This window comes from Nicotiana tabacum, chromosome 21 (assembly GCF_000715075.1).
Source record: "Nicotiana tabacum cultivar K326 chromosome 21, ASM71507v2, whole genome shotgun sequence".
In the NCBI taxonomy this organism is placed as follows: domain Eukaryota; kingdom Viridiplantae; phylum Streptophyta; class Magnoliopsida; order Solanales; family Solanaceae; genus Nicotiana; species Nicotiana tabacum.
In genome coordinates, this window is record NC_134100.1 from 67,424,939 (window position 1) to 67,436,847 (window position 11,909).

At 39.0% G+C, this 11,909-nt stretch overlaps 1 protein-coding gene across 4 annotated transcripts; it reads left to right on the forward strand.

Annotated features, from left to right (window-relative positions):
* Positions 1 to 504: 504 nt before the first annotated feature.
* Positions 505 to 7,594, forward strand: LOC107827761 (EH domain-containing protein 1). Of its 4 annotated transcripts, none has more exons than XM_075241650.1 (17): positions 535 to 654; positions 755 to 834; positions 1,181 to 1,408; positions 3,166 to 3,234; positions 3,335 to 3,392; positions 3,574 to 3,629; positions 3,706 to 3,745; positions 3,853 to 3,917; positions 4,390 to 4,503; positions 4,664 to 4,766; positions 4,854 to 4,903; positions 5,378 to 5,506; positions 5,615 to 5,866; positions 5,956 to 6,035; positions 6,697 to 6,823; positions 6,924 to 7,067; positions 7,228 to 7,594. In XM_075241650.1, exons 4-17 carry the CDS (start codon positions 3,229 to 3,231, stop codon positions 7,411 to 7,413), a joined length of 1,410 nt encoding a protein of 469 aa, XP_075097751.1. In that variant the 5' UTR covers positions 535 to 654; positions 755 to 834; positions 1,181 to 1,408; positions 3,166 to 3,228; the 3' UTR covers positions 7,414 to 7,594. The 4 variants fall into 4 exon arrangements, with proteins under 4 accessions (XP_075097750.1, XP_075097751.1, XP_075097752.1 ...); XM_075241651.1 differs by having other exon boundaries at positions 1,181 to 1,372; XM_075241652.1 differs by having other exon boundaries at positions 552 to 654; positions 1,152 to 1,408.
* Positions 7,595 to 11,909: the final 4,315 nt, after the last annotated feature.

An 11,909-nucleotide genomic window follows, 5' to 3' on the forward strand; every position in this document is an offset into this window, starting at 1 on the left:
GGCCCTTTAATGTCAATTACGAGGGTCATTGATGAAGATGTAACGGTGAACATAAATGCTAATTTTCTGTAACGGGCAATCGTCCTTAATGCCACAGAATATTTTCTATTAAATGCTATCAGACGAAAAGTATTCATCACATCTTTATGGACGTTATTCTTTATGGAACAATTGTCTTTGGTCTTGGTCATCCCCGTCTTGGGTTACATATGTCCCTCTTTTGGTCGACCACGTGTCATACAATATTTTACCATATACACTAATAGCATAATAAAATATTATATCGTAAGTATAATTTAATTTATTATAATATATTACTATCATTTATTATAGGTTAATAATAAACTCTTATTAAATATTGTTAATAATAATTACTTTTTAAATGATATGATTGTATTAATATTATTTCACATAAAACTTAAGCTCTTTTCTAAAAATACAGACATGATACGCTATTTATAACTAAATTATGTCTTTAAAAAATATTTAAAAGAAATTAGAAACATAAAAAGCGGAACCTAAAAGAAGGGCGCTGAGATAGGAGGCTTTTTGGAAAAGCCATTGAAGAAATGGAGTTTGATACTTCTCCGATTAGTCGCTGCTCCAAAGAGCATGAAAAAATCTATCAGCAGTGGTTTAGTTTAGCCGATTCAGGTATTTATCCTCTTTCGTGTTTATATGTGTATGCATTTGGTTTTGGGTTTATTTCACGAATTTTATGTTGAAAACGCGAATTTGTGGTATTTTGTATCAGATGGAGATGGGCGTCTCACTGGAGGCGATGCCATTAAGTTCTTTGCCTTGTCCAATTTGTCACGCCAGGATCTCAAGCAGGTCTCTTTTCTTTGCTACTTTGGGCTGCGTGTTTCTCTTGAACTCGATTACTCGTTCCTTTTTTATTTACTCCCTCTGTTTCAATTTATGTAAACATAGTTTGAATCATTGAATCTTGTCATCTTAAACATGTTGTATCATTTGTGTGTATATAAAACATTAGAAAGTTGTGGCCTTAAATATTTATCATTAGGGGTACAATGGAAATGCATATTGTTTTCAAATATAGAATAAGGAAGTAGTGTCACATAAATTGGAACAGATGGAGTAATTTTTTAGATGACAGTGTCGAGCTAAACTACACTGACTAATAATAGGTTACCTGTTGCTACTTTTCTCTTGACAGATAGAGCAACTCTGCCCCAAAAGCTTAAGCAAATGGGAAAATTAATTCTTTTGCTTACTCCTTTCTGCCAAACAAATTTAGCTGGAGATAGAGAACACCAAAGTTTAGCGTGTTTTCACATTCTGTTCCATCCACCTTTCATTCTTTTGCCGGTGCAGAGAATGGCTTAGAGTGACAGTTTTTGATACTCGAGTATGGCTCATTTGTTGTAGTCCCTTCAAAAGCCAGGTTTTACATGTTTCAATTCTTATAAAATTTAGACTGATGTTCTCTGGATGATTTGTCGTTACCTAATCTTCTATCCTGAATGGTAACCATACAATAATAAACTTGACTAAGGCCTTATTAGTCTTTAATGTTCAAAGTGGAGGATAAGTTCTTAAAGTAGTGTGCTTCTAATTGATCATGTTGTAAACACTAGGTTTTCTGTTCTTCTCTCTTCAGTTTAGTAACTGACTCAATCTGTGTAAAGCTTCTACCATAATTGAATGATGCCAACCAGATTACAAGCTGCCTTTTCATGCAACTTCTTGTTTATGACCTTGAAGGCAGTTTACATTACGTGCTTGATTGGGGCTAATGACACTTTTATGTCTGAAAGTAGATGTGGAGTAAGTCACTAAGTCTTTAAGCATTGTGTTTATGTCTGAAAATTTGAAGCAGGTCTTAGAGCATTTTGTTCTCTGATTCTTAGGTGATGTCATTGCCTGAATGCATATCTGGTATTTTTGTTCAGTTACTGTTGAGATCAAATCCATTCAACTATTCCATTGTACCGTGTCATCCAGATTTTCTGTGATTCTATAGTAGGAATCCCACACAAAGTGAAAGCCGTTAGAATGCTTAAACCAACAATGTTATATTAGAGTGAGTGTATCTCTACGGTCACACATATGCACAAGATGAGCGTCTTAAAAATGCAAATATTAAAATGGATGTGTAGTCATACAAGCTTAGACAAGTTTAAAAAATGATCACATCTAACAAATGCGTAAAAGGCTAAATGAGAGAAGGTTGCATGAAATGATTTGGCCATATCCTATGTAGACTCGACATGAAGCATATAGGTGCATTATGATGACTGGAGTTGATAAAATGGATGAAGTAGAGATAAAATAACATTAAAGGAAGTTATCTCAAAAGCCATACAATCTCCGAAACAGTGTTGATGTAGCTAAGAGCAGAACATAACAAGAGCAAAGGATCCATATAGGCGATATAAACTACTCAAGATTTGAACTAGTTGTTATTGTCCGCTTATGTTAGTCGACCCCAACTAGTTTAAAATTGAAGAACAATTGATTGATTGATATTTTGACTAATTGGGCTTGGAATGCTGAACTTGAGCGTTGTGCTTTGACATCTGTTTTTTCGAAGTGGTGAACCTCTTGCACTGTAGACGGTGGAAAGTATTTGTGTGAATTTCATCTTTACAACTAATAAGAGTAACTCCAATCTGAAAGGCGAATGGAGGATGAAACACGTGGATAAGCTGGTCCTGTTAAATGGGTAATTCTGATTATTGGACCTTCGCTAATCACTTGCAATTTATGTTAACATATCCCGATGAATAGTGAACTGAACTGACCAGTGGATAAAGTGTGTATAATTTGGCAAGCACAGTGATAAGTTGAACTAAATTTGGATGGTGACAAGCCCAAAAGAATTGGATGGCAAAGTAAACCCTCCTCCCTTCTCTTACACCAACAAAACAAACAGATGCTTGCTCTTTTTATTACTTTTAGAGTGTTATGTGGATTATGCCAAATATCCACGGACTATTTGCAGTAGCATTGTATTTTTGTCCACCCCGTGCTACTAAGTTTTATCACGTGTCAGTTTCCACCTAGTACTACTATGATTATGCATTTAATAGCTATTACCAAAATCAGATTTATCCATTCTTTTGTGCCAGTTTTGGTGAATTCTTGTATACTAGCTATTTTTATTTCAATAAATTGTTTTTCTTTTCGTCTTTTCCTAAGGTGTGGGCGATTGCAGATTCCAAACGGCAAGGCTTTCTTGGTTTTAGAGAGTTTATTACTTCAATGCAGGTACTAGTTTATTATGGAGTCGCATTTCAACCTGGTATTTAATTTTAATCCAGCGAAGACTCAGATTCCTTTTTTTTTTTTTGTTTATTTTTTAATATAGTTGGTCTCTTTGGCTCAAGCTGGCCATCCAGTAACCAGTGATCTCTTAAATGCTGAAGGTAACTAGCATACTTTATAAACTTTTTGATTCAAAACTGTAAGCTAGCAACGCCAGTAGTCTCCACAATGCGATCTCTGGCAAACTAGTTGATCCATTTCAATGCCCTGTTTTCACTTTCTTTTGCTGTAGCATTGTGTCATATCCTAATCTTACAATTAGAACAATTTTAATCATGGCAGTTAACTTTGAAAATTTGCAACCCCCTACCTTAGAAGGTCTTGATTTACTTCAAGCTGTAAGTATGCTAGATGTACTTTTTGCATTAGTTTTCATTAATTGTGGGGCTGTTGACTTATGTTTTTATAATACAGAAGAAAAAGCGCGCGCCTAAAAGTGAACCTGAACAGAATGGTAATTTTACTTATCATATTCTTATATCTTCGTTCTTAGTAATTGATGGGAAATTGAGAAGGGAGTTAGATAGATCGCCGTGTCTAACTGATTGGATTACAAAGCAGGCAATCCTACAGTGCAATCTTCCGTTACAGCTAATTGGTTTTCATCATCAACATCTGTAAAGAAGGTGAGTGTGGTTACTCTTCTACTTTATTTATAAGCTCTAAGACATCATGCAACTTGGAATACCTGCCACTTGCTCTCTCCATCCCAAATTATATGACAGATTTACGACAGATGTTCTTATCGGGACTTCTTAAAATGATTGACACACTTCTTATGTAATACTTTTTTATATAACTTTCACAAGTTACTCATATAAATTCATTTAGTTATCTCAAATTTAAATCATATCAAATATTCTCCCTTCAAGTCAATTTGTTAATAAGCATCTTTTGTCCTGATCCATTAATGAGATAGTTGTTCAATTGATGTTGTGAACTAATTGTTGAAATGTACTTTCCTTACCTTATCAAAATAGAAAATATACTTTTCTTTAACTCCCCCTAATACATCCTATAGCATATCATTGCGTGTTTATTGCTAAAGTTTCTATGTTTGCTCTTCAATGAGGCTTGGTTCTTTTTATCAACCCTCAGGTCTCTTTAACCTCCGTCACATCCATAATCGATGGACTGAAGAAGTTATACATCCAAAAACTAAAGCCTCTGGAAGTCGCATATCGCTTTAATGATTTCGTCTCTCCATTCTTGGTAGGTGGTTTATTTCATAATTGTTGTGCTTATTTTCAAGAAAAAGAAGAACTTCTCGCTTATATGTCTTCCATTTAACTATGGTTTTCTTTGTCCTGATTTATGGAAAAGTGACACAGAAGCCACTGACTGCTTTCCTTAATATGCTGTGTGTTGGTAGACAAATAGTGATTTTGATGCCAAACCAATGGTGATGCTTTTGGGTCAATACTCAACCGGTAAAACAACATTCATTAAGCATTTACTTAGAACTAGCTATCCAGGTTAGCTAAACTCTTTATTCTTGTGTATATGCTCTTGTTTGTGCATTCATAGCTTTGTGTTGATACTTTGCTCCTTGTTTTCTATAGGTGCTCATATCGGGCCAGAGCCTACCACCGACAGATTTGTGGTTGTCATGGTATTTTCATTTAACTTTATTGGACAGATTTGTCGTTTTCATGGTATTTCACTTATCTTTTTTTTCTGCTCACCATTGTGGTCACTTGTTTACTGTCCTTTTTGGATTATGTTGCTGAACAATAAGAGAACATATGCTTTCTCCCTGAGTTGAATGCCTTTCTTTCCATCTGAAATTGTGCCAAAAATAGTGTGCACTAACTTGACAAAGATGGCTTTTCAATTTATTATGTTTATCTTATTGCGGATATATCTTTTAACCTTTCTGTCCTAGCACATATTTCTATTTATCATATCAATGAGAGAATAATTTGCCACAGTTTTTCTCAAATATGATTATTATAAACCAAGACATTTAGTTGGAAAGGAGAAGGCTATACCAATGCCATGCATGTTTGTTAATGACTTTATCAAATATGATTGTTATGCTAAATCTTTTGTTGGATTGGTGTTCGGTTTTGACTGTATTATGCAGAATGGACCTGATGAAAGGAGTATTCCGGGGAACACAATTGCTGTTCAGGCAGATATGCCATTTAGCGGTCTGACAACTTTTGGAACTGCTTTTTTGTCAAAATTTGAGTGTTCTCAAATGCCTCATCCTGTGAGTTATGCTTCTCCTTCGTCTCATAGATAAAATGATCAGAGCTGTCACAAAATTTCACGAAACTCTGGGCATTTCCCCCCAACTTTTCCCTCTTTATTATGTTAGCTATTGGAGCACATCACGTTTGTGGATACTCCTGGAGTTCTATCTGGCGAAAAGCAACGAACACAAAGGAGCTATGATTTTACCGGTGTGACATCTTGGTTTGCTTCTAAGTGTGATCTCATTCTTCTTTTGTTTGATCCCCACAAACTTGATATAAGTGATGAATTCAAACGTGTGATTGCGTCTCTTCGAGGCCATGATGATAAGATACGAGTGGTTTTGAACAAGGCTGACCAAGTTGATACTCAACAAGTAAGGCAGGAACATTTTGGTTACTTTATGATTTCCACCTGTTTCTGAACTTCACTAGAATTTGATTTCATTGTTGGTGTCAACTGCAGCTTATGAGGGTTTATGGAGCATTGATGTGGTCACTAGGGAAGGTTCTAAATACCCCTGAAGTTTCGCGTGTCTACATAGGGTATAATCTTTTTTTATTTTTTTTATTTTTTTATATTTTTTTAAATTTGGCACTTAGTTCAGGTACTCTGCCCAACAAAATGTTATTAAGTTGCACGAACTAATAAATATTATTTTGGGAATTCAAATATCCCTGATTTGCTGGATCACCTGGATGCCGTCACTATGTGTCAAAGCTGCATCTTATATCATACTATTGCTAATGGACATGAGATCTTGATCACCTAGCCCCAACAGAACTAGAGTGAGTTTATAGCTTTTCGCCTTTGACAACACTGCCTCCGCCTCCAACCAGTAGGTTGGGTTTCGAGTCACTAGGGAGCAAAGTGCATAGAACCTGATCGGCTCCTCTACAGGGTGTCTTTTTTGTTTTTTTTTGGGGGGGTGGGGGGGGAGGGGGTTACCATGACCCCAAAAAGAATCCACCTCATGTTTATGATATACTCAACCTATCGGACGCGTGTTTTCCTCTCATGCTTGAGGCGTAGGTATAACATGCATGCTCTGGAATCAGATATCTAATATGGATGTCCATTTCCTATGTTGTTTGTATATATGCATAATGTTGAGTCTTCTATGTTGTAGCCGTTTAGATATCGATGATTACAAACTTTTATCACTTTTTGGAGTTCCACAAAAATGTGGTGTTTTGGCTTCTACAGATCATTCAATGACAAACCAATAAATGAGGCTGCTACAGGGCCAGTTGGAAAAGAACTTTTTGAAAAGGAGCAAGATGATCTTCTTACAGATTTGAAAAACATACCAAAGAAGGCTTGTGATCGTCGTGTAAGTTCAGTCTTCATTATGGAGTCATATTTTACTGCTCATATATTGTGCATCCAATTTGCTTGAAATGAGGATAATAAACTGGCTATATTTTGTGCAGATAAATGAGTTTGTAAAACGTGCTAGAGCTGCCAAGATACATTCTTATATTATCAGTCACCTGAAAAAGGAGATGCCTGCAATGATAGGCAAAGCCAAGACACAGCAAAAACTAATTGATAACTTGGAAGATCAATTTGTAAAGGTCTGTCTCACGCTCTTTCTCTGTTGTGCGTCTCAAATCTACATACATATGTGCTCAGCATGCATGCGTGCTGAGCACCAACAAGCAATTTCATGGTCTTCTGACATGATCATTTATGGAGCTTTAGTATTGTGTACTAATATTGAACTCATCAAAACAGGTTCAAAAGGAACACCATCTGCCACCTGGGGATTTTCCTAATGTCGAACACTTCAGGGAAGTTCTGAGTGGTTATAACATTGATAAGTTTGAGAAGTTGAAGCCCAAATTGATACAATCTGTCGATGACATGCTTGGTTATGACATCCCTGAACTTCTCAAGAATTTCAGAAATCCTTATGATTGATGAGGCCCAAAGCTGATATAGTATAGAGTCATTTCTCGCAGACGTGATGTTTATCATAGTGTATCTTGTATTCTTATTCTTATTTTTACTCCCACATTGAGACTTGGGCTTAATAGCGAATACTGAAGCGATACTATCTTTTGGCAATTATATATAGTGGCTTGTAAATATGGATTAAGAATTCTTTATTTTTTGTGTTTTAATTATTTCCATTATTTTTCTCGTTGGTTTCTTAGTTTGTTATTCTTTTCAGGAAATGTCGTCGACCAGGTTTCGTTCAAGACCCCATAAAAAAAAGCATGTGTTGGGAAGTAAAATGAAATGCCTCTATATGAAGATGTCAGAAACAGAAGATGCCTGGGTTGCCAAGTAGTTGTCAGAATAGTAAAAGCAGCAGTTAGGGTAATTACTAATCACAAGCTTTTCTACTAATTACGCTAGTAGAATTTTGTGTAGGCTTAGTGAAAGTATGGAAATATCGAACTCTAAGTTTGGCGGCTACTTCTTAAGCACGAAAGCTACCAATGTGAAAGCATGAAAACTATTGATGTTTAGAGATGAACCAATCTTCTTTCCTGTAATCCAATTGAATTATTTAGTTACTTCCTTAACTATGCTCGAGAGAGCGAGTTGAGAATTGATAAGAATCGACACTTTAGATGGAAACTTAACCCAAGAGAATTCATTAGATGCAATGGAGTTTATTAATTAATCACTCTGGGATTTATGACCTATTGTTTACCGGAAAAATCGGATAATGTTAGATTTGTGTATGGTTCTAAGGATATGCGATACAATTTGATATAAATCGTGTAGAGAAATAGAGATATGTGTATTCTTGACTATGAGAATACAAATAGTGAGCAAAAAGAATGAATAAGATAAAGTAAAACAAGCACAAAGGGATATCTTTCAATATGAGAAGTGATCTTTTGTTACAGTGTGTCCCTCCTGCTTACAATCCATATCTCTCTTTATAGTAGAGGGATCCTACTTTATATACAATAAAAAATACGTTAGTGGAGAGCCCATGATGTATTGTCTTTTCCTCGATTTTTGCCAAGATGCTCTCCCATAATGCGGTTGCAACGGCCCTAGCCTGCGAGCTCGATACTGGCTCGAACTTGGTGTTGGATCGAGCCCTCGGCCTTGGCCCGAGCTCGATTCTGACTTGGGGTTTAGGTATTCGGGGTGAGTGTTGGTCGGTCCATGCATCTTCGATAATCTCCGCTTTGCCTCGTAGTTCGATTTGGATATGGGCTCGATAATGATATCGAGCTTGTCATTGATCGGTCTTAGAACTCGAAGCTCGCCGCCCTTACTTCGGATCTCGACTGAGCTTGTTATGCATATATACTTTGATCGAAATATTATCGTCTCGATCAGTCCGTACGATTGACTCAAATCGGTTTTGACCGTATACAGATAGTCCCATCGTTTCTCGGAAAAGGATGTGGCGAGAAACAATATGATTTCCCAACAGCTCGATCAGATATATACTGACGTTTTCATCGATCCCGACCATGACGTATGTGATAGCTGTCCCATCGATTCAATTTTACCGAGGCATTTAATGTGTCAGACGGTGGTCGGTCACCTCTGATATTGAACCGTCATTGCTTCAATCTATAAATAGCCTTTCCTTCCACCATTCGTCATTTTTACGTTTTCAATCTTCCAAATTTTGCAAGTTCCTTTTCGTCTTTTCTGAGTTTTCTGCCTGTAAACCTGTGAGTTTTACTGCAAACTCTTCCTTAGAACACTAAATACTTCTGTTCTTTATTTACGAAATTTTAAATGGCAAAAACGTCTAAAACTGTTCCGCAAAAAGAGACCGCTTCTTCATCTCGACCTGCTGGTGGCGAGGATGTGGAAGAGCCCCGCCCTGAGGAATTCGTTCCGGTTGGGTGTTCGACTGTAGGCAATTTTAAAATTGAAAAGCCTTCTCCGAGACCGGGTCGGTGTGAGCCGATGTCGAGGTATCAATATTCAATCACCGAAAAAGTTCTCGATAAAGTCATAAAAGAATGCAACTGGGATAATAAATTCGTAGTAATCCCATCGCCCGATGAATCAATTACTACCTACGTCGAAGGGTTCTTAAGTGTTTATACTTATCCTTTTACGTTGGGACCCCTAAACCCCGTCATCGTTGCCTTTTGTAAGAGGTACGATGTGACCCTCGGCCAAATCCACCCTTCCTTTTGGAGGATAGTGATTCTTCTTCAATTTTTTTCGAGCAAGGTCGAGGGGCGTATCTTCACCCTCGATCATCTTATACGTCTTTACAGTCCCCGACTTTATAGAGGAGGGCTGATCAAGCTTGCTTGCCGAGCAACCAAAGCGCCATTCTCGAGCATAGACGAGACCCAGGATCGGAGTTGGATGTGCCGTTTTGTTCGAATCAGAACCTCGGATCTGATCCCTGCCGATGACTTGCCATTTCCCGAGAAATGGAATATGAGCCGTGAGTAAACGTTTCTTTTTGCCCGTTTTAATTTTGTGATTGCTTTCTATTTTGTTGATCTATTTTTCCTTATCACAGTCGCAGCTCGAATGCCGGAACCGATCCCGGATCTTAGACAATGGGTCGAAAGCCTGGTGTTGCAGAGACCGTACTCCGAGCGTGCTTGGGTTGAATTATCAAAGGGTCGATGGGAGGCCAGCAGTCATGGTAAATCTTTTTGTCGACTGTTTCTTCATCGATTTGTATGGTAAATCTCCCTCTTTCCCTTTGTAGGACTTGGGAAAGATGTAGTCATGAGGCCGCCATCTGGCAGCGAAGAAGTTCCTGTCCTGAAGCAGGTGAAAGAAAGGAAGAGAAAAGACGAATCGGGCTCCCCAACCTCGGAAAAGAAGAAACCGGCTAAGAGATCTCGAAAGCCGAAGGGGGCTCTGGTGTTATGTCTTCGGAAGCGGTCCGCCATTCAAGGGACGAGCCCGAAGAAGGAGAGGAGAATTTAGCCTGCATACGGGCTAATGTTGTGATTCAACAGTCTTCCAATTTGGTAGAAGCAGATCAGGGAACCTTGGCCATAATCCCAGAACAAGAAGAAGCCGAGATTATCCCTTCTCGAGCTAAGATGATTGGAAAAGATACCAAGGGTGGATCTTCTTGGGCAGTAGAAGATATTTCAAGGGATGAGTTCAGGATTGTTGACATTGGCGGATCCCCTCAAATTTCGGATGCCATGATTCGAGAGGCCGTCATGTTGGAGGATCGGTCCTATAAGGGTATTCAGGAGTCGGCCGATATCCATGATTTTCTGGAGGGGCTCGAGTCAAGTGCCTCGGAGGAGGTTACCGGTTTTGGTGGAATGCCGGTATCCAAAAAAACATCGTGGTCGGGTTCCACCGAGCCTTCATCGATTCATAAACTGGTGGACCGATTTCTGGCCCCGAGTATCGATCCCGACCGAAGGCTGAAGATAGTGCTCTCCATACCTGCGGATACCCGAATTTTTTCTTCCCCTGTGGGGGTTGCTAGTTACCTTCGGCCCTTGGTGACCGAAGAAGATCAATTAGTGATGAATGCGGTGGGGCCCGCCTGTCTCTTCAACGAGGCCCAACATGCTTTGAATCGGGTAACTCTGATGGCATTTTCGCCGCTTCTTTTACACAAAGTTACAGGTAATTCTAATGTTTCTCCTTTTGTTTGCAGGCTTCGGTGTTACATCACGATGCCTTTTTTCGAATCAGAGAGGAGCGTGACGCCGAGGTTCGGAGCCTCACTGAGAAGAGTGACTCGTACAAGCTCCTTAGTGAAAAACTTTGAGCAGATTTGACAGCGGCTCGGGAAGAGCATGAGGAGATAGCTGAGCAGGTATTCCGAATGTTCCATGATAGTGAAGATGAAAAAGAGATAACCTCTAACGATTCGATTCTGCAAGTTCGACAGAGGATCGAGCAGATTGGACGGCTTAATTCACAGGTAGATGCGCTACTGGCCGAGGCAGAAGAATTTAAAAGGTGTATGGATAACCTTGCCTCAAAAAAGGAAACCGTCGAAGCTCAGTTGGAGCTGTCAGATGCCCAACTTTGATCTGCGAAAGAAAATGCTTTGGGGCTGATCGAAAAGATGAAAGAGCTTCATCATCGGTTGGATTCGGCCAGTTTAGATAAAGTAGATTTGGCCAAAGAACTCGAAGTGGCCAGATCTGAAGTGGCCGAAGCCAACAAAAGAGCCAATGCCAAAGTGGCTCAGTTCAGGATCGATGTCGAGGTTAATCAAGCCAAAGCTGTGAGCATGGTCGAACATACAAAGTGGCAGGCTAGGAGAGAGGCTCTAGAGGAGGTCAGAGCTCAGGGCTTCGATGTTGGGGCCGAGATTGAAATCGCCAGGGCTGAGGAGAACAAAGCTCAGAGGTTGGCCTTTCCTGAGGAGGACTCCGATGACTCGGGGGAGTCTGAAGATGAGGGCGATGCCGAGAATACGGCCTCCGATGAAGATTGAGTCATTTAGGGCCTTAGGTTGATCATTGTGTTCTTTTGATACC

Coding starts and splice junctions, on each gene's coding strand:
- LOC107827761 (XM_075241649.1), top strand. CDS start 570: ATGGAGTTTGATACTTCTCCGATTAGTCGCTGCTCCAAAGAGCATGAA. Junction 4,904..5,377: donor ACAGATTTGTGGTTGTCATG/GTATTTTCATTT, acceptor TGTATTATGCAG/AATGGACCTGATGAAAGGAG. Junction 5,507..5,614: donor GTTCTCAAATGCCTCATCCT/GTGAGTTATGCT, acceptor TTATTATGTTAG/CTATTGGAGCACATCACGTT.